General features: G+C 41.5%; 1 protein-coding gene across 5 annotated transcripts in view; it reads left to right on the forward strand.

The window, feature by feature from the left end:
• Positions 1–24,097, forward strand: part of ITSN1 (intersectin 1) — a 260,698-nt gene that overhangs the window by 76,836 nt on the left and 159,765 nt on the right. For 4 of the 5 annotated variants that reach the window (XM_073617164.1, XM_073617162.1, XM_073617165.1 and 1 more), the window contains 4 exons: positions 406–501; positions 6,827–6,890; positions 9,942–10,102; positions 17,135–17,314. In XM_073617164.1, the coding sequence (XP_073473265.1) occupies positions 406–501; positions 6,827–6,890; positions 9,942–10,102; positions 17,135–17,314 (501 nt within the window). The remainder of the gene's footprint in view (positions 1–405; positions 502–6,826; positions 6,891–9,941; positions 10,103–17,134; positions 17,315–24,097) is intronic. The other variant, XM_073617166.1, reaches the window with a different exon arrangement.

Below are 24,097 nucleotides of genomic sequence, written 5' to 3' on the forward strand. Positions count from 1 at the left end.
TCCGCTAAGGTTTTTTTACCTTTTTAATGCATTAAGGTAAAAAAAAAAAAAAAAATGTGCCAGAGAAAACCCAGTTCCATGGATTCCAACCAACCCCTTATACACCTGAGCCCATTCTTGTGCTGTGCACAAGAGCTCGCTCTGGCTCCCCCCCCCCCCCCCCGCCCCCACACCCCCCACACCCCCAAACATTGATATAGAATAGGTGGATCAGGGCTGCTTTGTGCAAAAGAAAAAAGTTATACAGACCAGCTAAGTATGACATGTTTGTTATTTTAATAAAAAAATAAAAGTTTAGAAGTATGTCTGTCTTTTTGTGCCAGTTTGAAAATTTTTAATAAATGGTCACCTGCTTTACATCTATCTCATTTTAATCCCTTGTGTGTTTTTATTTCTTCCCCCAAGCTGGAAATTTGGACATCTGGGCCATTACGGTGGAGGAGAGAGCTAAACATGACCAGCAGTTCCATGGACTCCAACCAACCGCTGGCTACATCACTGGTAATTGTCGAACTCTAAATGCTTGCCATGCTGGCAGTTCCCAGACTCTGTATAGAAAACCGGCATACAGCAGCAGGTCCTCTGTAATGTACTTTACTGAAAGACAAGTAACAGACCATCATGCTGATCCCTTTGGTTTGAGCACATTATGTGATTGGGCTTGTTTGTGATGGGGGCACTAATATTAAAAGCCATGCCAGTAACTAATAACCAATTACCATGAACAAATTGTTGGATGCATTAGTGATTAGATAAACATAATAAAGTGCTTTGTGCTTGATATTAATCAATTAGAATAATAATAAATAAAAAAAAAAGTACATAAGTCCTTCAGTAGTGTTCCAAATCATGCACCATCACTATTGCAGTGTCTTTGTAGATTACACACAATGAGTGTGATTAAATTTTCTACTCGTCAAACAAACATGACCTCTTTAACTAAAACGAAGGTCAAAACAGGCTGATTTTGAAGATCAATAAGCTTGCTTGAAGAACGGTAACCCATTGGAAATGAAGTAGGAAAGGGACCATAGCGCAATACAGGTTATTAAACATGTAAGCAGACAATTTGGAATCTTTATTTTATATTTGGAGGTGCTTAGCCCGGCACTGAAGATGATGGCATAGATCACCAGACAGGAGTCAGCAGCCGCCCGGCCTGGACTCGGTAGTCGGTGTGCGTTCCGACGCCGTATTGATAAAACCAGGAGTGTAAACCCAGAATTGACGTGACCGAAATACGCCTCCGGTGTATGGTCCCTTTCCTATTTTTTTTCCAATGGGTTACTGTGGTTGAGAGGAGGCTTTAAATGGAAAGTTTCCCCATTACATCTCCTTTGGTATTCAAGCGAGCTTATTGATCCTCAAAATCTGCCTGTTTTGACCTTCTTTTTAGTTAAAGAGGTCATGTCTGTTTGGTGAGTAGGAAATGTAACCACATTCATCGGGTGTAATCTACAAAGACACTGCAATGGTGATGGTGCATGATTTGGAATTACACTACTGAAGGACTTTTTTTGATGAATTATTATTCTAATTGATTAATATCAAGCAAAAAGCACTTTATTATGTTTAATCTAATCGCTAATGCATCCAACAATTTGTTCATGGTAATTGGTTATTAGTTATTGGCATAGCAATTAATATTACCGCCCCCGATCACAAACAACCTCAATCACATAAAGTAGGCACCCATTGCACTTTGGGGGGAGCAGCTGTTATTTTGATTTTCCACGATTGTATTTGTATCTATAGCGTGAGGTTTCATACATTTTTCATGAGTACATTATGTACCAATGACAAATGTGTAGCCAGTGATATTAGAACTAGACCACCTACTTGTTTGGTGGTCAGTTAATAGAAAAGTGATTGAGCCGTGGGATGGACGGGACAGCCAGGTAACTAGATCTTTTACATAAGGATGTAGCCTGTGTAGTTTTCTGATGTTTTCTGCCGAGTGATGGCTAAGGTAAATTCTTGGATGCTGTATTTTTTTTTTTTTTTTCCCCAATAAACCCCGAGCTGAGATTTTGGTCAGAGAAAACATGGCAGACATGGACCTTTTGTAGCAGTCAAATTGTGAACTGGTGTTCTGTCCAATCCATCCTCCTAGTAATGGGATTTTCTCCTGCTAATCTTGCCCGTAATCTGATTAATTCAGACGAATGTATGTGCTGTTTCCGAGTACTGTTTATCCGACCCACTCTTACTAATTCATTTTGGCAAATTCTTGCCTCGCTCACGGACAGTAATTTGGTTAAGCCGCTAATTATATTTTGCTGTATAGATTCCAGGATTCTTCCCCTTCCCCTCTGCAATGTCTCGCTGGATAATTGCATGTTTGTTTTACTGCAAAATAAAATTATCATTGCACAGATCAATCATTAACTCCCACTTTATTGTAACAAATGAGCTCTGTATTCCATGAGAAAAATGACTGGATAATTAAATACTTTTGTGGTGATCAAAAGTATCGCTGCTCCATTCTTGTAGGGGCATATAATGGGCAATCAAAGAACCGGTGGAGGTATATTTGGTGCCCTTTGCCACCATGCAGATTTTAGCTGCCAGTTTTTTTTAGAACAAGTACAAATTAATCTCGGTTTGTCTTTTGATGGTACATCAGCTTGACAAATCATTTTTTATTCATAGCTTGATAAGTGGATTGCGTTTTTTAAACTGGGTTGTAAAATCTGTGTTGGTTTGTGGTGGGAAACCGTAAAGCTTGTCATACACTGTTTGAGTTTTGGCTGGCTCTTTGCCTTTGCATTAAAGTGTTATTAAACCCAGGACCCTACATTCATTATATCTGATCTCCCACAGTACAGAGAACATGGAAATGCAATTATTTTAGTCAATATAAACTGCTAAATATCTTTTCTCATCAGCAGTATATAGCAGTCGTGTAACTTCTATCAATGTCCAGCCGAGCACTCATTAAAGCTTGTAGGAGGAGTTTTCATTCTACTCTGACTGTCCTGTGAGGCTACATGACCCCTGATCTTCTGTCTGGTCAGTGCTCATTGGTCCCGTGCTGATCACATGCCCCCCCCCCCTAACAAAAGAAAAAAAAACTCTAGCAATACACACTAACAAGCATGCTTTACTGCATATGCAGTCTGATTTTACTGTTGTGGGTTTAGTAACACTGGAATTTTTTTTTTTCTTTTACATTATTCATTTTCTCATGGGTCAAAGCTTATGTAGCACTTTGTCCCATCTTCCTAGGTGCCCTGTAACACAATGTCAGAAGAGGCACACACCTCCTCTTGGCGCACGGCTGCCAAACACCAAAGCTAGCAAGGAGATGGCTTGTTTGCTAGCAAGAGCCTGTCTCTGACTCCCAGTACTCATATGCACCTACAGTAGGTATCCAAAGTCATCCTGGGCTTGATTATGGTGTTCAGAACTGTAATGGCTGCTTCTTTGCTTTACAGAAGTAGCTGCCCCCTCAGGACTTTGGGTATCTTTTTTTTTTTTTTTTTTTTTTTAAGTAGCCCTACAAAAACAACAAAGAGGGCGCACCGATTTAAGCGCATTACCCCTATTTTCTTTTCTTAAATAAAACAAGTGATCTCAAAAACGCATGATCTTGACAACGGCATCATAAAATTCAGATGAGACTGCTTCCAGAGCCTCACCGCCAGACTGGTAACATGCAAAGACCTTTTCGCTTCCAATAGGGCTGAAGCGACAAACCCCCTTAATGATGGACGCTGAAAGATCTTCCTATGTTGCCAGTCTAGCGGTGTGGATCTGGAAGCAGTCTCGTCTGTATCTTATGATACGCTTGTCAAGCTTATGCGTTTGTGAGTGTATTACTTCACTTTTCTATTTAATAAAATCGTATGGTGGTAATGCGCTAGGTCAGTGGTCTCCAAACTTTTCAAGCAAAGGGCCAGTTTACTGTCCTTCAGACTTTAGGGGGGCCAGATTCTGGCCATTGGGGGTAGAAAATGGCCTGGGCCCGAGCATCATTGAAAATAAACCCAGCCTTAGTGTTAGTGGTCAGTAGGAGGAAGAATAGTGCTCCATCATTGGTATTAGTGGAAGAAATAGTGCCCCATTGTTGGTGTCAGTGGGAGGAATAGTGCCCCATATCATTAGGAGCAATAGTGCCCTAAGGGCCAGATGAAGGCTAGCAAAGGCCCACATCCGGCCCTTGGGCTGCAGTTTGGAGAGCCCTGCTCTAGGTCACCCTCTTTGATTTATAGCCCTACAGCAGAAATGTAGGAGGACGGGAGGCTAACCTACATCACCACCTGCTGCTTTTCTCTAGCTGGGTGATGGAAATAGATCCCCACTATAAAAGCAGCTGTCTCATTACTAGTTGCAGTGTCCAAGCAGCTGTGTCCTGGGGGGGGGGGGGGGGTGCTTCTCTGACATTGTTTAGACACTGGATGCTGCATTATGTGATGAGGGAAGAGTGGGCATGGTTGCCCCATATCAAGAGATTCAAGTTTTTTAGGGGGCTACTGCAGTGTAATATGTTGTGAGACGCTTATTTTGAATAAATATAAGCTCACTTTTTTAAAATAAATAGCACATTTATTTTTTTTTTTGCAGGTAAAAAAATTGATTGATTTATTTTTTGGAGCCTGTAAAGCATTGCAGGGATCAGCAGATCGCTGGTGCCATGCAGGTCTCCTTCACACTGTCAATGTATTCTGTGTACCTATACGGGTAAGCTGATACTCGCTGACAGGAAGAAGCAATGAACTACCACAGCTCTCCACAGCGCCGTGGTAGTTCATTGAGAACTACAAGCTGGCAGTGGCAAAGGATGTTAAGACTTGTAGTTCATTCACACACAGCTGTGTGAATAAATGACACGGCCGCGTGGGCGGAGCCGCAAGCGGCTGTGCTGATTTTAAAAAGTGACAGATAGTATTTGAGAACTTCTCGTACTGCTGTCACAGGGTGGAACATGCAAAAAACTAGTGGAACATGCAACATGTTTCCAAAGGTGAACTTATCCTTTAATTATTCACAGCATAGAAAAATCAGCTCTTCGGCCCTGCCAGACAGAGTTGTACTGTGTGGCAGAGCTGTGCAAATCTCAGGACTTCATGGACCGAAATACAAATTTTGTGGCAGGTAAAGTAGCCCCATATAGGTTTTTCATCTGTAAATGTAGATATTTGTCTGGAGGTCAACTTTAAACTGTCTAAAACTGATGTTGCTGAGGTTCTTGCTTGGTATGGTGATTTAGCATGTCAAAAGAACATCTCTAAAACTAAACATCAATCTGTGGAGTGGTAGTGCTTTTCAAATAAAACTGATGTTGTTGAAAATCCGCACAATTTATCTTGATGTGGGTTTCATACATTTTCAGGATATGGCAGCTAGATTAAGAATAGCTTTTATGTTTCAGCGTTTTTTTGTTTTTGTTAACACCTGTCAACATACCGCTATATTAGCCCATGTGACTATGCACTCTAATGCCCCGTACACACGATAGGATTTTCCGACAACAAAATCCATGGATTTTTTCCGACGGATGTTGGCTCAAACTTGTCTTGCATACACACGGTCACACAAATCTTGTTGGAAATTCCGAACATCAAGAACGCGGGGACATACAACACGTACGACGAGCCGAGAAAAATGAAGTGCGGCTCTTTTTTGCTTGGTTCCGAGCATGCGTGGAACTTTGTGCATCGGAATTGTGTACACACGATCGGAATTTACGAGAACGGATTTTGTTGTCGGAAAATTTGAGATCCAGATCTCAATTTTTGTGTGTCGGAAATTCCGATGGAAAATGTCCCATGGAGCCTACACACGGTTGGAATTTCCGACAACGAGCTCCCATCGAACCTTTTCCGTCGGAAAATCCCTATCGTGTGTACGTGGCATTAGGGTCTTTTCGCACGGGCTTGTCCGTTTTGACGGACTCCGCTTGCTCAGCAGGTGATCGATCAGCTGATCCCCGCTGATCAGGCAGATCACAGAACTGTCTCCGCTCACTGTGCAGAGACGGACCTGTCAGAGTCCCGCTCTCCTCTATGGGGAGATCAGATGACAATGGATCCGCCTGTCTGTTTTCGTCCGATCTGCCAGACAAATGGAAAATAGGGTCACCATCCTTCTGGATTTGGTGGACAGGATCGGATAGCAGTGGGTGTCGGTGGACATATCGCCGCTGACATCTGCTGCCCCATAGGGGTGAATGGAGTGTCCGATCACGTCCACGTGAAAAACTGACAGGTGGACCTGATCGGAAAGCCTGTGTAAAAGGGGCCTTAGGCATTTGCAGGCATATTTGAAAAGGAGCATTTATAAGCAGAAAAAAAAGCGGTGCGTTCAGAGAGGAGCTTTTGAGCATAATTTATGTACCAGTAGCTATACGCGCATAAACACGCACATATACGTAACATTAGAAAACATTTGTGTTGTGGCAGAAAATACAGTCTGTTTTGAGCATAAATTCATATGCCCGTGTACCTTCCAGTACTTTCCTAGGACTCCTTGGTTGCTTTTGATACAATTCTGCAAGAACTATAGAAGGTGGTGCCTTGAACCAGGGAGCGCTGGCCTGCATAGTTCAAAGTTTAGATTTGGCGCTTTTCAGAAAACAGGAATATCGGCAACCGCAGGAATTTGGCTTACAAGGCAGCCAGCTGTTTAGGATAAATGCCAAGGTAAATATTAGAGCTACTCCCCTGGCAGAGTCTATTAGAGTACAAAATATTTTTGAAGTGAATTAGTTTTAAAAGTAATTTTAGCACGTTGCTCACTTTTGCATTTACGAGATCAGATGTACTAACACTAAATGCTGTATTATGCTCTCTGATTTATTCTTGGACTTTTGTGTTCATTGCAGGAGACCAGGCCAGAAACTTCTTCCTCCAGTCTGGCTTACATCCGCCAGTTCTTGCACAGATATGGTGGGTATTGATGGTGGGGGGAGATTACTGGAAACTGCAAGTGATGTATTAAAGTATGTTTTTTTTAAATTTTGGGTGGTGTAGGGAAGGTCTTTTTTTGCCATTTTGTTTTGCCATCCATGGGGAGATTTCCATTTACTTCCTGTCCTGTAGACTTTTCTTCCTGGGATATCTTTCCAATTTTAGGGAAATCTTAGTTGTCATGGGAATAGGAGTGCCCGCTGGAAAATTCAGTTTCGTTCATGACAGCGTTGCTTACTGTAGTGGTGCTCGTGCCGTTTCTTCAGGACCCCTGCCGTGACCGGCGGCACCCGCGTGTATGGGCGGGAGTGACGTCATCGCGACTCCGGCCAATCACAGTGCCGGAGCACGCGAACCCGGAAGTAAGTCCGGGAAAGATTAAACAAGGATAGTTACCACCGCTCCAGGCTGTTCGGGTTCAAGTCTGCCGTCCTCCACTGTGTGAAAAAGTGAGAGCTCCTGGTGCTGGCAATTGCTGTTGCAATTGTATGCGTGCAGGAAAAAGATCTGGACAGCCGCACTCCGGAATAGGCAAGTAAATAAAATCTTCTTTATTCAATAACGTGGCATAAAATTTGTACATGACACTGTTGGAGCAATACAGCTTGACCGCTGTCCGGGAAAGATGTCGGCCATGTGAGTGGAGTGCAGGTGGCACTGGAGGGCATCATTCTAAGGTAAGTGTTTCATAATGAGCTAGTATGGGATGCATATACTAGCTCATTATGCCCTTGTCTTGCAGATTTTTTTTCTAAGGTTTACAACCTCTTTAAACACTAAAGTAGGGTACACGCTATAAGAAAATTGGACGAGTGATCATCTGGTTTTCTTTGATTACTTGCAGCTGGTCGAACCCAAGGGGTGCTACTACTCGTACATACAAAAGCGTTTTTTGTGTTGACGCAAGAATGTTGTACATGGATTATGTTTATTGTTTTTGATCATGCGCAGTTATTCGTATCCATTGTTTTTCCTTTATATGAAAACAGTACACATTAAATAAACGTTCATGTACAAGAAAAATTAGGGAGTTTGTCCCTTTTGTAAATTTTCATTTTGGAAGGCCTGAATCCACTGACGAAAATTGTGCACACACTATCAGAAAATCCTACGATCGTTCCTCGTACGAAAATGTTTGCCCGATTTTCTTATGGCGTGTACCCTCCTTTACCCTGAACATAAGTGAATACGTAAAACACTATATGTTTCCTCTAAACCCAGTAAAGTTTTGTGTTGTTTTTACAATATGCCTCCAAACCTTTGAGGACACTGAATGCATAGAAAGCAGGCAGGTCCCTAATTGTGTGCTGGCAGACAACTCGGTTTTGCCTAGGCTCTGTTTGCGGCTGTCAGGCATGCATGTTTATTTTACTCCAGAGATAAGTGAAGAATTGTTTCAGCTACTTACAAGGCAGCTATCTAGAGAAATCCATTTACTATGAATGCATTTCTGGGCTCACTAGAGTTGTGGCTTATTCCATTTGTCCGTACTGGGAACATGGCCAGAATATCTTATTGATATCCACGCTGGAGCTACAACCTCTCATAAACCGAGTCTTGTTAGGCAGCTGTAATATACGTCAGCTGAGCTGAATGGGGAATGACACTAATATATGACATAATTATGAATAGAAGATGCAGGGAACGATTGTTTCTTAGTATAATCAAATTTTATTTGGGTTGATTGTAATCTACAATTTATTTTATTCCTATCTTGCCTTTTAAATTGATAGAAAATAATGATATTATGTTATTGTATCAAAGCAAGTGTCTGTATTTCTCCCATTTTTTTAAAAGTAATCCAGTCTATTAAATTAAAATGATTCAATCATTTCCAAAGGCAGCTCTGTATAGGTCTCTCCATAAAAGCCATTTACGATTTTTGTTTCATTTTTATTAGTCTGGGGGAGCTATTAATATACAGATTAGCAATCAAATAAAGTGACTCTTTTGCCATTTAACTGCTATAACAAGAAAGTTGCATTGAAAGCATTTTAAACTTGTTCTAAAGTCAGAAGGTTTTTTCTTTTTTTTTTTTTTTTGCCCTAATGATATGCATTAAGGGAAAAAAAAAACCTGTGTTTGCAGCTCCATTCTCCCTTCCCCCACAGCCCCCCTTATACTTACATGAGCCCAATCTCAATCTCCGGTCTTATTGCATCCTGTGTCTGATTTAGGAATATTCACTCACTGTTTTGTCCCGATGACTATTGTCACCAGGACTAAAATTAATGGAAAATCCAGGATTATAGTTGTCCCCAGTAGAGAAATAGAGGGAATATCTTCCAATGGGTATATGTGATTTATGGTCGGGTAAGATGGGATGCCCCTTCTTTGGAGAGATTTTCCTGTTTTTACAAGAGGAAGTCAAGGGAAATATTCCCAAATGGGACATGTGGCAAAAGAAAGCCATGATTGGTTCTGTCTGTTCATTTACCTTTTGAGTTTAGCTATACTTCGACACGCACACGCAGACGCACACGCAGACGCCGTTTTTAGGATGAAAATTTAGTCCTCAGCTCAGAGCTGCATGTAATAATCTTAGGGCAGCCCCATGTCCTCTGTAAACGTTGCTTCTCTCCATTGACTGTAATGTCTTAATTTTTCTTTTCTCCCAGTGTTACAAAGTAGTATTGCTTGTTGCGAGAATAATGGATTGTGAGCCCAGTGATTGACAGCTGTGGAGAGAATTTTGTGAAAAGTTACAAAATGAGCACTAAAGAGTAAAATGCACATCACTATCAATGTCGGCTATTCAAATTCTGCTTCTGCATATTTTTCCTATAAACCTGCTAGAACACGCACTATCATTATATATTCTATGTGGAATAAAAAGCAAAAACGATTCACACCACGGCCAGTTCCAGCTGTCAGCTGTGTTCTAGAGTGAAATAATCTCATGCGGCGCATTTTTGTCTTCTGCATTTCCATAGATTAAACCTGTAGCTTTTTTGGTAACCATGGCAAAGCCGTCTTGTTAGCAGAGAATGAATTGATCATTTTTCTGTTCTGATTTTCGTTCTTCCGTAGGGCTCTGGCTGACATGAACAATGATGGTAAAATGGACCAGCTGGAATTCTCTATAGCAATGAAACTGATCAAGCTAAAACTACAAGGTTACCCACTGCCCTCCGCCCTCCCTGCTGCCATGCTGAAGCCTCCAGTGTCTGTGCCCAATCCTGCCAGTTTTGGTCAGTATACATAAAAGCTACATAGATATTTTCTTTTACATGGTTGTTTGGCAGAGAGCTGACTGCTGTAATTTTTTGACCAGTAGTCATAACACAGCTGAGCTCTTATAGGGGATATACACACTGTGTATGTATGTATATGTGTGTGTATATGTGTGTGTGTGTGTAGATATAGATATATATATATATATATATATATATATATATATATATATATATATATATATACATACATACATACATACATACATACATACATACATACATACATACATACATACATACATACATAGTGTGTTTATCCCCTATAAGAGCTCAGCTGTGTTATGACTACTGGTATAGTAGTATATATTTTTTATTATTATATAATCTCCACATGTTCCAATCTGACCATACAATCTTTGTAAAAATAACTTTAGATTTGCCAAAACTATATAATCTGAGGACCTGCCTAACCTATCCAATTAGTTTGTATCCATTTAGGCAGGCATTTGCACTACATAGTTGTTGGTAGAGCTAAAGGATTTTACAATCAGATTTTAATGTGTGTGGTGAGCTTTTTGGTTTGTGTTTTTACCAGGTTTCTACAGTGCCTTGAAAAAGTATTCACACCCCTTGAATTTATTCCACCTTTTGTAATGTTATAGCCAAAAATGTAAATGTATTTTATTGGGATTTTATGTGATTGACCAACACAAAGTGGGACATAATTGCGCAGCAGAAGGAAAATGATAAATGGTTTTCCAAATTTTTTAACAAATAAATATGTGAAAAGTGTGGGGTACATATGTATTCAGCCCCCTTTACTCTGATACCCCTAACCAAAATCTGGTGAAACCAATTGCCTTTAGAAGTCACCTAATTAGTAAATAGAGTCCACCTGTGTGTAATTTAATCTCAGTATAAATACAGTGGTTTTGTGAAGCCCTCGGAGGTTTGTTAGAGAACCTTAGTGAACAACCAGCATCATGAAGGCCAAGGAACACACCAGACAGGTCAGGAATAAAGTTGTGGGGAAGTTTAAAGCAGGTTTAGGATATAAAAAATATCCCAAGCTTTGAACATCTCACGGAGCACTGTTCAATCCATCATCTGAAAATGTAGAGTATGGCACAACTGTAAACCTACCAAGACATGGCCATCCACCTAAACTGACAGACCGGGCAAGGAGAGCATTCATCAGAAAAGCAGCCAAGAGGCCCATGGTAACTCTGGAGGAGCTGCAGAGATCCACAGCTCAGGTGGGAGAATGTGTCCACAGGACACAAATCTGGCCTTTAAGGAAGAGTGGCAAGAAGAAAGCCATTGTTGAAAGAAAGCCATAAGAAGTCCCGTTTGCAGTTTGTGAGACACAGCAAACATGGAAGAAGGTGCTCTGGTCAGATGAAACCAAAATTTAACTTTTTGGCCTAAAAGCAAAACTCTGTGGCGGAAAACTAATACTGCACATCACCCTGAACACATTTTCCCCACTGTGAAACATGGTGGTGGCAGCATCTTATTATGGGGATGCTTTTCTTAAGCAGGGATAGGGAAGCTGTTCAGAGTTAATGGGCAGATGGATGGAGCCAAATACAATTTTGGAAGAAAACCCGTTCGAGTCTACATATTTTTCACATATTTATTTGTAAAAAAATTTGAAAATCATTTTCCTTTCACTTCACAATTATGTGCCACCTTAGGTTGGTCTGTCACATAAAATCCCAATCAAATATATTTACGTTTTTAGTTGTAACATGACAAATCGTGGACAATTTCAGGGGGTGTGAATACTTTTTCAAAGCACTGTATTTAAAAGATGTGACCCTAAAATAAAATGGTAGCTTGATTCTGATTTTGGTCAGTTTTTTTAATTTTTAATGTTTGCACATTTATAAACTGATATTTAGTAATGTATACCTACAACAGATCTTTCTTTTACAAATAAACTTTAAAACCATATGATTCCATCGCATTTTTGCTTCTTATCGAGGCTGTTGGGCCTTCTAAAAAAGGCAGTTCAGCATGCCTGCACACTTGTTGACTGTCTTTTCTTCTGTCATACTGAATATAAGTAACGTTCTAAAAAATGTCAGGCATTCCTTGAAATTCTAACAAAATCCTAAACTTGACCAAATGCCTAGACATGTGACCAGCACTGCAGGGAAACTGAAGCATGGCACATTTAGTTCTGATGCTCTGCAAAAAATAATTGTAACCTCTGTAGCTTTCCTCACTGGCCGTGTGTTGTAAACTGTCCCTAATATTAATGTACCGCCCCTGCCTGAATTCCTAATATTTTATTCAAACTCATTATAGACATGTCCACATCATAGCAAGAAGCCCCAAACTTTCTAAACGGGGTTCTTTACATGGTCTCAGATGATTGATGTTTTAAACCTTTCTCTGCCAGGGCCGTTTTTGCATTGTTTTGCACACATTCTTAAATAATTTTAGGCCTAAAGATTACATAAAACCCCCAAAACATGATATATTTTCTAATGGCAGACACCCTAGAGCAGGGATATGCAATTAGTGGACCTCCAGCTGTTGCAGAACTACAAGTCCCATGAGGCATAGCAAGACTCTGACAGCCACAGGCATGACACCCAGAGGCAGAGGCATGATGGGACTTGCAGTTTTGCAACAGCTAGAGGTCCGCTAATTGCAGATCCCTGGCCTAGAGAATAAAATAATGGTAGTTCCAATTTTTTGTCTCATGACATTACTGGATTACTCATGACATTACTTCTAGGAAACGCTAAATTTCAGTAAAAAAATACGGTAAAGTCCATTTTAGTGCACCCAACTGCAATAAATTGCCCAATTTTTTGGTAAAAATATAGATGAGGTTGCACCAATGAAATGGATACCCAATATGTCAAACCTTAAATTTGCGTGTGCCCCTGAAATGGCGACAAACTTCAGTACCTTTTTATATTTTCCACAGGTGACACTTTAACTGCTTAAGGACCGCCCACCGCAGTTGTACTGCGGCAGGTTGGCTCCTCTGTGCGAATCGCTGCAGTTGCGGCACGCCGCGAGAGCGGCTGACTCTGTCCGACGGCGACCTGAGATAGGGGTAAGGAGAGGCAGAACGGGGAGCTGCCTATGTAAACAAGGCGAGTCACCATTCTGCCTAGTGACATGACAGAGATCTACTGTTCCCAGTGATCGTGAACAGGGATCTCTGTCATGTCCCTGACAGCCCATCCCTGCTACAGTTAGAACACACTCAGGGAACACACTTAACCGCTAGTGGTAACCCCTTCCCTGCCAGTGTCATTTTTACATTGATCAGTGCATTTTTATAGCACTGATCAATGTAATAATTTCACTGGTCCCCAAAAAGTGTCATTTGGGGTCAAATTTGTCTGCCGCAATGTCGCAGTCCCGCTAAAAATTGCAGATCGCCGCCATTACTAAGAAAAACAATAAAAAAAGATAAAAGTCCTTAAATCCATCCCGTAGTTTTGTAGAGGAGAACTTTTGCGCAAACCAATCAATATACGCCTATTGCCATTTTTTTTTTTAATTAACTAAAAATATGTAGACGAATATATATCGGCCTAAACCGATGAATTATATATATATATATATATATATATATATATATATATATATATATATATATATATATATATATATATATATATATATATATATATATATATATATATATATATATATATTATTTTTTTTTTTCTTTTCTTTTTCTTTTCTTTTTTTTGACATGTATTATAGCAAAAAGTAAAAAAAAAATTTTTTTTTCCGAAAGTGTCACTCTGTTTGTTTGTTTATAGCACAAAAAATAAAAACCGCAGAGGTAATCAAATACCACCAAACGAAAGCTCTTTTGGTGGGAAAAAAAGGACCTAAATTTTTTTTTTGGTAAAGCGTCAGCGCAATTTTCAGTTAAAGCGGCGCAGTGACGTATCACAAAACATGGCCTGGTCATTAAAGGGGGCAAATCCTTCTGGTCCTTAAAGTGGTTGTAAACCCTCCCTCCCGACTTTTATAGGTAAGGCTTACCCTAATAGGTAGTGGAAATATCTCTTAAACGTGCACCGTTTAGGAGATATTTCGCTTGTAGTGGGCCGATGACGTAATTTGCGCATGCGCTGTGAAGAAACGGACCTCCGTGCCGTTTCTTCCCCCCAGCGTGTGCTGTTACTGACGGCCCCCGCACGCATGCGTGGGAGTGACGTCACGCGGCTCCGGCCAGTCAGAGCCGGAGTCCGCGGCCCCCGGAAGGAAGAGGGGCGAAGATGGACACAGCCTGCACAGGGGACAGCAATGGATTCGTTTGCAGGTAAGTGTCACATAATGAGATAGTATGTGATGCATACTAGCCCATTATGCTTTTAATTTGCAGGAAGCAAAAGAGGAAGTAAAACCCATCAGGGTTTACTTCCTCTTTAAGTGGTTAAAAGCCCCCTATAGGTTATCAGTTTAGTGTTACAGAGGTGATATGGTTCTAGAAATATTGCTTTTTCTCTGGCGTGCGTGGTGATATGTAACGTGTATCACAATCTGTGTTTTCGTGCGTAGGCGCCCCCGTTCGTATGGGTGGGGGTGGCCTCAAATTTTTGGGGAGGGAATTTTAACTGCTTGGATGCAAGTTTAATTTTTTACAATTTAAAAAAAAAAGTCCCCTTTGTGATGATTTTTTTGGACAGGTTCTCTTTAATGAGACATCCAGGGTCTAAAAGAGCCTGGTTGTCTCCCCTGTGCTCGACTGAATGTAATGCAATGCACATCACATTACATTCTTTTCCAGGTATGCTGGCTGGGGACATTGAGGGCCAGGCCTGGAAGTGACATTAAACATGTAGCTTTCCAGGTTAGCATCAAGGAGGGGAGGGTAGCTGTGCTCTCTCCCCTGTACCCGAAAGCACCCGCTATGGGGTTGGCACCATTACCGGGGGAAACAATAGGGCGGCAGCGCATCTGATTCATAAAGTATTCAGACCCCGTTCACTTTTTTCAATTTTGTTATGTTGCAGTCTGATACTGCAGTTGTTTAAGTTCATTGTTTTTATCATTAATCTGCACTCCCCCATAATGACAAAGTGAAACTAAATTTTAGAAATTTTAGAAACGTCTGTTAATTTAATAAATAAGAAACTGAAATAGGACGTGTACGCAAGTATTCAGACCCTTTACTCAGTACTATGTTGAAGCACCTTTGCCAGAAATTACAGTGCCAAGTCTTTTTTGAGTATGACGCAACAACAAGCTTTGTGCACCTGCCATCCTCCTTTGCAAATCCTCTTAAGCTCAGTCATGTTGTATGGGGACTGTCGGTGGGCAGCCAATTTCAGGTCTCTCCAGAGATGTTCAAGTCAGGGCTTTGGCTGGACACTCTAGGACATTCAGAGTTGTCCCTAAGCCACTCCTGCGTTGTCTTGGCTGTGTGCTTGGGATCACTGTCATGTTGGAAAGTGATGTACAAAAAATGATCCACACTCTGGTTGTTGCTCTTAAAATGTCTTTGTTTTATTGAATGGCCACAGTAAACAAAAGCAGATTAAGTCAGTTGACGCGTTTCAGCCTATAAGGCCTTAGTCATAACCTAAGAGCAACAACCGGAGTGCGAATAATTTTTTCTACATTACTGTACTCAGCCAACGACTTTGGAACACCTGGGAGCTCTATCCATGTGGTGTATGGGTAGTAGCACTGACTTTTCTGTTTATATGTTGGAAAGTGAACCTTTGGCCCAGTCTGATGTCCTGAGCACTGTGGAAGATGTTTTCATTGGGGATATCTCTGTACTTTGCTCCATTCAGCTTTCCCTCAACCCTGACCAGTCTCCCAGTCCCTGCTGCTGCTGAGAAACACATCCACAGCATGATGCTGCCAGCACCATGCTTCACTGTTGGGGTGGTAATGGGTAGGTGATGAGCGATGCCTGGTTTCCTCCAGCCAGAACTTTAGAATTGAGGCGAAACAGTTCAATCTTGTTTTCATCAGACCAGAGTACCTTGTCCCTCAGTCTGATATTCCTTCTGCTTCTTTTTTTTTGCAAATTCCAAGCAGGATTTCATGTGTTTTACTCTGAGGAGAGGCTTCCATCTACCCACTCTGTTATGATGACTAGATCGGTGGAAGGCTGCAGTGATGGTTGTCCTTCTGGAACTTTGCACCATCCCCAAACAGGATCTCTTGTGCTCAGAGTGACCATCGAGTTCTTGGTCACCCCACTTACTAAGGCCCTTCTCCTAAATTTGAAAAAAGTTAAAGGGGTTTGAACACCTTATGAATATGTGTGTGTATGTGTGTGTGTGTATATGTGTGTGTGTGTGTGTGTGTGTAAAAAAAAAAAAAAAAAAATTATATATATATATATATATATATATATATATTTAATCTATATCTCTATCCGTTTTAAAACACCTAAACTCAATAGGTACAGTTAAGAGTAGCTTTTCTTTTGAAAACATGCAGGGCTGAAATCTGCAGGTATGCTGCAAACCTAAATGGCCACCAGTTCCCAGCAGCAGGTAATGTTCCTCTAACAGTGGAAGATAGGTATACAGTGCAAAGTCATCTTGTTGCCTTCTTTTTATATTTCTGTTAACTCTCTACATGTTTTGTTGATTGACAGGCTAATGCATAATGCAAAGAATTTCACCACAATTGCACATTAATTTGATATTGTATTGAGTCAGAACTGATCCACACTGAGTGTTTTAACAGAAGGTTCATGCAGTAGAAGTCTTCTACCAGTTTGCTGTTGCTCGCTGGTGTATACAGTAATTCTCTATATTGGTGTATTATGTGGTGAGTTGGTTTGGTAAACGCCATCTAGCAGATTTTCAATATTCTAAGGGTTTGAATGTTCTGACTTGGACCTTTTGACCTATCCACTTTCTATCTGCCTGGTTTGAGCAATTAACGAGATGTCCTGCTTCATCACACCCCTGGCTTTCACATTCTCCAGGGGCGTGTGTGTGTGTGTGTGTGTGATTGATACAGCACTGGGACAAAAGATTATTGTGCAAATGCTGATACAGTATGTCTAAGGGTACTCTGTTTTGTGTTTTGCAGGTATAGGTGGAATCACTGCCATGCCTCCTCTTGCAGCTGTAGCCCCTGTGCCAATGCCTCCTATCCCTGTAGTAGGGATGTCTCCTCCTCTAGTGTCTTCTGTTCCTGGTACTTCAGTGCCGCCTCTGGCTAACGGAGCCCCTGCTGTAATCCAGCCACTACCCGCTTTTGCTCACTCCGGTATGCTGCTTAAAACTAATCCTGATTGCCTCTTTCCATTTTTTTTTTTTTTTTTTTTTTTTTAGATCAATTTGAACAATTTGTGTCACCTTTTGGATTGTACAGTACTTTTATTGTCCCTAGACTGAACCTATTGCTGGGCTTTGGATGTTTAAGTATTTACATATTCTTAACCACAGCAAATGATCTTTAAAACAAACCTTTGCTTGTTGCCCCTTTAGCTACAGGCACTGTGGAGCAATATATTACTCCATTCACAGCAGAAACACTGAATTTATTATCTCTCAGCAGCTCTACTCCCCTTTCTCCGCAATAACTTGGCAGCTCAGCTTAGCTCACCCTGCTTTGCCTTCCAGCAGGAACTCATCCTGCCTTACAGCCTATTGTTTAGGACACAGAATAGGTTCTCTGGTAAGGGAATATAGAGTGGGGATGAGCTGCTGAGAAACTTAAATTATTTTAGTGCTTCTGCTGTGGAATTTTGAGAATCGATTTCTCTCCAGTGCTTGCAGCTATAGAGGTCAGTGAGGCTCAATTTTAAGCACATGTACTGATTAAAGCGGACCTTCAGTCATTTTTTTTCAACTTTCCATTAAAGAATCAGTAAAAATTTGAATGTCCTTAGTGTGGCCATCGATTCACTTAGTTAATGTCTTTTTTCGCCCAATGAGGGGCAGATTGGGTTATACTACTGCTTAGAGAATTTAAAACTGACAAACTGTAGGCCAGCCCATAATATCTCCCTCATGCTATTAGCATGTCTCATTTTTGCAAGTTTCCTGATGGGACAAATCTATATTCTTTTTTTCCTTCATTGAAGACTCTTCTCTACACCACTGCTCTAGTTTTCTCTCTGATGCAGCCATCTAAAGCGGTGTCTTTCAGCCTTGCTTTTGGAGAGCTGCTGGACCTGATTTTGCAGGGATAGTAGGGATGTGGCGGTTTTGCACTTTATTCTGCATGGGGAACTTTCTAGAGACCATTCTGATAAAAACTAAGCGCAGAGCACTTTCCAGGTCCAGAGGTTCTGGCATTGCCTCAGCACTTTACCTGTCTCTGAAAACTTAATCAGTGTGGTCTGTTAGAGCATCATAAAATGCCTCATTTGCACGGAATATTGGGCACCATTATTTTTCCATTTCCCACCAGTCCATGGAAGGGCTTAATGCTGTGGGACGAAATGCTGACATCATCTGCTAGGTGGAGTAGCACTCATGCTCTTTGGCACCATACACAGTCCAGACAGCATCTCTCTGCTGCTCCTAATTGTAAAGAGCCACATGGAACTTTGACCTATTCCTGCTTTAAGCCTACAGTGACTTTGGTTACCTCCGGCCATCCAACCCCCACCTGCTACCAGCTGTCAGGGTTTCATGAGTACTTGACACCTTGCCTCTTACCCTGAGCCTATATGTTGCCTTACCACCATGCGTTGTCAACATTGCTAATCCTAGACACGCAGTGGGCAGTCCCGCTTTACTATGTGCTCCCAGTTTACTTTCTTCTAACTGTTCTGTGACAGCTTGCACCTACTGAAGACGCCACCTTCTGCAGCCTGGAGTCATGTTGCTATCTGCTCTTCAAAACTCTCCCATCCTCTGAGTCCTCTTTTAACTTCGTATGGTGTGGCTGGCTCTTCTGCCCACTCAGCTGAGGTTTTTAACACTGCATGCAATGCTTTAGTACATATCACCCAGTTATTTGCTGACTGATCAGAGTCCATATGAGTTCTCCTGCTCCCTGTCCAGCAGCTTCTGTATCTGATTCGCCCACCACTCTAGTGGCTTCTGAGCTCAACTGTAGAGTCTGTCTGATTCTGAGTCCCTTCAAGCGGTAATAAACCCAAAAGCAAATATTTATTATGTTGCAGCTTACCAATTCTTAGATGTCATGGCTACATTAGTTTACTTTTTAGGCCGCCTTCTGTTTTCATCTGGTGATCCAGGCAGCAAGTCTGTTGTTTTTGAAAAGCGCAAGCTCTCCAGCTTTATGTGGATGAGACAAACCACTTAACACTGACAGGGGTGATTTAAATTCATCATCTTTTATTCATGCAAAATTTTTATACCAAAAGGGAATGTTACTGGCCAAGGAGATATGTTACTGGCCAGATCAACAGGTGAAAACAGAGGGATAAAAAGCCAAATGCCGCTACCACATCTGATTGGTAAGCTGCAATATATTACATTTTGGGTTTTGGGTTTGATACTGCTTTAAGTCCTGCACTGATGAGCTTGCCCCTGGGGAGTCGCAGTCTATTGCTGTTACTGGCAAGCTTAGGTGGGTTGTTTTGGCTCTTGATTGATGCACCGTACACCACTTTGAAACTGGAGGACAAGCCTAGTTGTATTTCAAGTCCTGAGTCATTTAAAACTCCTAAGAGGGGAAAGACTTTTCTTTTGGTCCACTTTCAAACTATTTCTGTATGGACCTTGGTGGCATCATTATAGTTGTTTGCTGCTCTCAAGAGCTTATAAACCACCTATCCAGTTTTGTAAGGATTTTGTGGCAGACTGTGTTCCTCCTTTACAAGGCACTTACAGTACCATCCCTGTAGAGCAGTGGTTCTCAACCTCAGCCCTCATTACCCCAACAGGCCGTGTTTTCAGGTTTTTCTTTACTTTGCACAGCTGCTTTAAATCATTATCAATGGCATAGTATTGATGAGAGCTATTTTATCTAAGGGAAGATTTCCAAAACATGGTACTTGAGGACTGAGGTTAAGAACCACTCCTGTAGAGGACACGGCTGTGTTTAAATACCCAATGGATAAGTGGGGGGAAGCCCTTTCAAGAGCTCTTGCTGGTGGGCCCTGCCCTTCACCATATTTTGACTGTGAATTTACTGTGTCTGACTGGTGCTCCTAGTGGTGGGGAACGAGTACACCACTAGCGCCCAAGGTAATGAAAAATAGTACAGTGTGTATTTTAAAAAAGAAAGATTTTGATATGGAAGCAGTTGCTTAAAGAAGAACTCCCTACCATAAAATGCTGAGAAATGTTATCATTAAGTATTTTGATGCCTGTACCAAACTAAGGAAGTCAGATTCCTTCAATCGGGGAAATGTGAGCAGCATTGCTGCTATAAATTGTTACAATGTAATTGTCAGAAACCATGAAATCAGGCTGAGACAGAAGTACAGTTGAATCACACTTGTTTAATAGAAAAAGTAAAAAGAACTAACGTAGTCAAAACATAGCCAAAGTTCAGTAACCGGAACGGATAGTCAGCCAAGCCAGCAGTCAGGGATCAATGTAGCGGAACAGCAAGCAGGATCTGGAGCCAGAAGGGATGTCAGCAAAGCAAGTCTTGAACATGATCGCAGGAGAGTTTCTGTGGTGTGACCAAGGCGAAAGGCAGAGCTCCTCTGGACTGGACGGCTTAAGTAGGCAGGACTGATGAGCAGGATATCATCAACAGCTGAGTAACTGTGTAGAGATAGGAGCTGGCAATTAGACGCCGACAGCTGAGCAGCCAGCTCAGAGAAGGAAGGGCTGAGCCCATCCCCGACAGTAATCAACCACAACCTGGAGTTCTGTATTTACATTATCAGCCATTGGGGAACAACCTTTCTGGATGATATGTATCTTTCTATATTGGGTTAAACACATTATTCATCTGTGCAAACTTTCAGATACATAGTAAATGTGACTCATAACTCAAATAGAGATCTAATCATATAATTACATTCTGTAATCTCCCCTGCAAGCATTTTTTTTTAAGCAGAGTCGCAATATTTTCTTCTAATGTTATTCGTGCCCTAAATTGGCAACCATTCAGCAAGAATTTAACCACTTGCCATACGGGCCAATTCTGACACTTCACTCCTAAATGTAAAAATCTACCTTTTTATGCTAAAAAAAATTACTTGGAACCCCCAAATATATATATGTAATTAGCAGAGGCCCTTGGATTTTTTTTTTTTTATTTTATTTGTGTCACGGTATTTGCGCAGCGGTTCTTCAATGAATTTTATTGCACACAAAACACAATAGAATTCCTATATTTTATTTTATTTTTTTAAATAAATAAAAAAAGTTTTTGTTACACTGAGTAAATAGATACCCAAAATGTCACGATTTCAAATTGCGTCTGCCTGTGGAATGGCGACAAACTACAGTGCCTAAAATTTTCTATAGGAGATGCTTTAAACGCCCTTTACAGGTTACCAGTATAGAGATACACAGGAGGTCTGGCTCTAGAAGTATTTCTGTCACTCTGACATTTGCGACAATACCTCGTGTGGTTCGACCACAGTTTACATATGTGTGCGGGAGTAACCTTTGTAATTGGACGGGGGCGTTTTAAGCTTTTTTTTTTATTATTAACCTCTTAAGGACCAGCCGCCGCAGTTGTACTGCGGCAATGTGGCTTCTTCCCGCGTATCGCCGTAATTGTACATTGGCTCGTACACGGCGATTTGTGAGCGCTAGTCCACTGGCCAGCGGGGGAGCCAATCAGCGGGTCCGGCGGACTCTATGTCCGCCGGCCACCCACAATCGTTCCCTGCAGTGACAGAACAGGAATGTAAACAAGGCAAATCTCCATTCTGACAGGGGAGATCACACAGATCCTGTCTTACTGCTATGCAAAAATGATGGATCTGTGTGTTTCCCCAGGCAGCCCATCCCCCATACAGTTAGGAAGCACTCCCAGGGAACACATTTAACCCCTTGATTGCCCCTGTTAACCCCTTCCCTGCCAGTGTCAGTACAATAATAGTGCATATTTTTAGCACTGTTCACTGTAATAATGTCACTGGTTCCCCAAAAAGTGTCAAAAACGTCAGTTAAGTGTCCGATCTGTCCACCACAATTTTGCAGTCCTGCTAAAAATCACTGATCACCACCATTACTAGTACAAAAAATAAAAATATAATAAAAATGCCATAAATATAGCCCATAGTTTGTAGACACGATAACGTTTGTGCAAACCATTCAATATACGCTTATTGCGATTTTTATTTATTTATTTTTCTTTACCAAAAATATGTAGAAGAATACATATCGGCCTAAACTGATGAAGAATTTATTTATTTTTTTATTTTTTTTTGGATTAACTATTTCTATCATAGGGGATGAACAACATGACAGGTCCTCTTTATGGAGAGATGTGGGGTCTATTAGACAATACAGCCAATCAGACACCATTCAGTCTGATCGGTTGTTTTTCTGTGCCCTAATGGCCATGTAAAGAAAGAGGCAGAACCGGAAGTGACAACATAGTTATCGCTTCCTGTTTCCGGGGTTAGAGAGAGAGAGAGAGGGGAACAACGTCATTTCCTCTCCCTCTGTCCTGGGCAGCCATTGCCACAGGTCGCATCGCTCCCGGGCTCTGCGATCGGACGGCGGAGCCCGGCAAAGGCGGTGGGGGCGACCCCTTTCTGCCACCTGCAGAAGTGATTGAGTGGCTATCCAGCCACTCAAATCACTTCTGCTCGAAAAAGAATTGGCACTGAAAATTTTCATACTGGGATGATTCCTGCAGGTGCAAGCATCATCCCGGTATAACCACTGCAACCTGAGGATGTCCATGGATGCCCTCCCGGCAACAAGTCGTTAAAGTACTTCTAAAGGCATGAAGGTAAAAAACCTTCTGTGTTCAGCAACTCCACCAGCCCCCTTAATACTTACCTGAGCCCTATCGCCATCCATTGATGTGCATTAGAGCCTTGGCTCTCCGGGGACTCTCCCTCCTCATTGGCTAAGACAGCAGTGGGAGCCATTGTCAAATTAGGACCTGCGGCTGTGTTTGTACAGCTGTTGTGTTCCCCATAGACTAATGCTGGCCATACACTATACGAAAAATCGGCCGAAAAATCGTTCGTATGGACACTTCGTTCGTTTTTCGGCAAGTTAGTGGGTACAAATCGATAATCGTTTGTGACGTTTTTGTGGGAAAAAAACGAACGGCATGTTTGGAAAATTTCTGCCGAACGTACGATAAATTGCAAGGTTAATGTGTTTCCCGTCCGAACTGCCTGCACTAGGTATATGTAAAAAAACGAACACAAAATTATTTATTCATGTCCACTGAACAGATTATCGGACATTATATGATGGCACGATCGTTTGCGGTCACGGTCGAACGTTCGTTTTTCGAAAATGGGTTCGGCCGATTTTCTGTATAGTGTATGGCCAGCATTAGACTGGCCATACATTATACAATTTTCCTATACAATTTTCCTTCAGCTCTACCAAAACCATATAATATGACACACCTAAACACTTTCAATTTGTATGCAATCAGATACGCCCTTTCACTACATAGTTGAAGGTAAATCTAAAGGAAATGTAATAAGAAAATTGTGTAATGTATGGTCAGCTTAACAGGTGGCTCCAGCCACAAAACAAATTGCTCATTCACACTGTGTGTATTTATTATTATTTTTTTTTTTTTACAATGATTTTGGGGTGGGGAAGGGGGTTAATGGAGGCAGTGGATGGTGTCAGTAGTTTTTTTTTTTTTTTTTTTTCCAACATTTTTTTTTTTAGCAGGCCTTTTGGGGGCTTTGGTATCAGGGTCTAAAACCCCTGAAGGTTGTTCTTTTGAGAAAGGGACTGAGGAAACATTCCCCAGTCCCTTTGTCTGTAGCCTCAATTGCACTGCAGGTGAATAAACATACAGAGGCTCCTGTTCTTTCATAAATAGAAGCATAGTAAACCGTCTACTATGCTTTCCCCCCCCCCCCCCCCCCATCCTGAAAGCATCCCCTTAGAAGCTGGTGGGAGAGATAGAAAGCCGGCACTGCTGCAGCGGTTAACAGAAGGGTGCTAGGGGAGC

Source organism: Aquarana catesbeiana, linkage group LG02, assembly GCF_042186555.1.
Source record: "Aquarana catesbeiana isolate 2022-GZ linkage group LG02, ASM4218655v1, whole genome shotgun sequence".
Classification (NCBI taxonomy): domain Eukaryota; kingdom Metazoa; phylum Chordata; class Amphibia; order Anura; family Ranidae; genus Aquarana; species Aquarana catesbeiana.